At 47.0% G+C, this 1,498-nt stretch overlaps 1 protein-coding gene across 1 annotated transcript in view; it reads right to left on the reverse strand.

The window, feature by feature from the left end:
- Pmar_PMAR016372 (hypothetical protein) overlaps window positions 1-1,089 on the reverse strand; it is a gene marked incomplete at both ends in the record, with an annotated part of 1,908 nt that extends 819 nt beyond the window's left edge. Inside the window, one exon of the mRNA XM_002775096.1 lies at window positions 168-1,089. Coding sequence (XP_002775142.1) covers window positions 168-1,089 — 922 coding nt within the window. The remainder of the gene's footprint in view (window positions 1-167) is intronic.
- Window positions 1,090-1,498: the final 409 nt, after the last annotated feature.

The following is a 1,498-nucleotide window of genomic DNA, read 5'->3' on the forward strand; positions in this document are numbered from 1 at the left end:
TTTTTCCAAGTTGACATCCACGTAGGGGTTTTTAGACACATTCTTGTTACTAATCAAGGGTGGTCTACCCTCCAAATAACAAAACTTTGGATCAGTCCTCGAACCCACATAGTTAACCTCATAAAACGCACGCTTAATGTAGTAGGAGTGCTGAGTTTCCTTCTTACTGCCAAACCCACCAGACCAATGAGCCGATAATTGCCAATCACTGGCGGGTGTCTTGGTAGAATCAATACACACCAAACACCTTAAATGCTTAGAGGCAGGCATATACTTGCCTTCACTCAGCGGACCTTCTCTATCGCACTTATTAGTAGCCAACTTACTCCCTTGAGAGTTCCATGTTTCATAGGCCAGCTCATAAGTCCACCTAGCCCCTTCAACCATAGCCTGGGTAATACCCAGGAACGACAGACCATAGATTTTCAGCATGTACTCCTTGTAAGTGTGCTCCTCAGTGTCACAGTGATTCACCCATTCCTCGCCATCACTCTCTTGACCAATCCACGTGGTGGCTAACTGTGAACCATCTTTCTTAACCTTGACCCACGGAGCACATAACCAACATTGTCGGAAGCACACACCTCTACACCCACCAAGGAAGGCCTCAATACCTTCAGACATAGTGAGTTTCCAGCACATACATATGGCCATGATGCACCCAACCACTGCAGGTTCCACCAAGGGGGAGCTGACCTCATGGTTAACACCGTCTTGGCCAACCGAAATTGAACTGGTGGTGCCATCAAGACCCTTGCGACGAAGCTGTTGTACGCAGGCCGGGAGATAGGTCTCGCTTTCCACTTTGAACTTGTCGTTAATGGCTTGAGCGTTGCATTGGTTATCGTTGACCTCATTCATAAAGTCACAACCAAACAGAGTCTTAATCTTCTCCTTACCACCCACCGTGTCCTCAAAGTAGTAGCTGTAGTGCTCATGCAGAGTAACCCACCCACCATTAATGGCTTCAATAATAGTGGCCTCGAATAGCTTAATAATACTCTCCTTAGACCTTCTAGGGTTGAGGCTAGTAGGATTACCCTTCTTGGCCTGCCAATTACTCTCTTTGTCGGTCATCTTAGACAACATAGGAGGAAGGGGGAACAAACCAACGGACTCTACAGCATTCAAGTCGCAAATAGTTGGGGTAGCATAAAAGGTCTCAGCTTCACCTTCATTTGGGCAATGAACGTGTGCTTTACCTATCTGCACGCATGCACAAAACCGTGACGGCGAGCGCTGTCTTTTTTGTGCTGAGACTCTCTCATCTGCGCTTGTTGTACCAAGCCACTTCTTCAGCGTCAATGTCGATCTTCTAGTCAATAGCCCTGTGTTGTGTTTAACATTGAGTGCTACCCACTCCTTGTCTCGAGATTGTGGACAAAAGGACCGCATACGCAGTAAAGGCTTGAACCGACTGCTGTCACCCTCCGCGCCATTGGGATTACATAAAGGGAAACCACATACAGAGCCCTTTATTTCATCCCAATATAGTAGA

The sequence above is a fragment of the Perkinsus marinus genome (genome assembly GCF_000006405.1).
Source record: "Perkinsus marinus ATCC 50983 genomic scaffold scf_1104296956600, whole genome shotgun sequence".
In the NCBI taxonomy this organism is placed as follows: Eukaryota; Perkinsozoa; order Perkinsida; family Perkinsidae; genus Perkinsus; species Perkinsus marinus.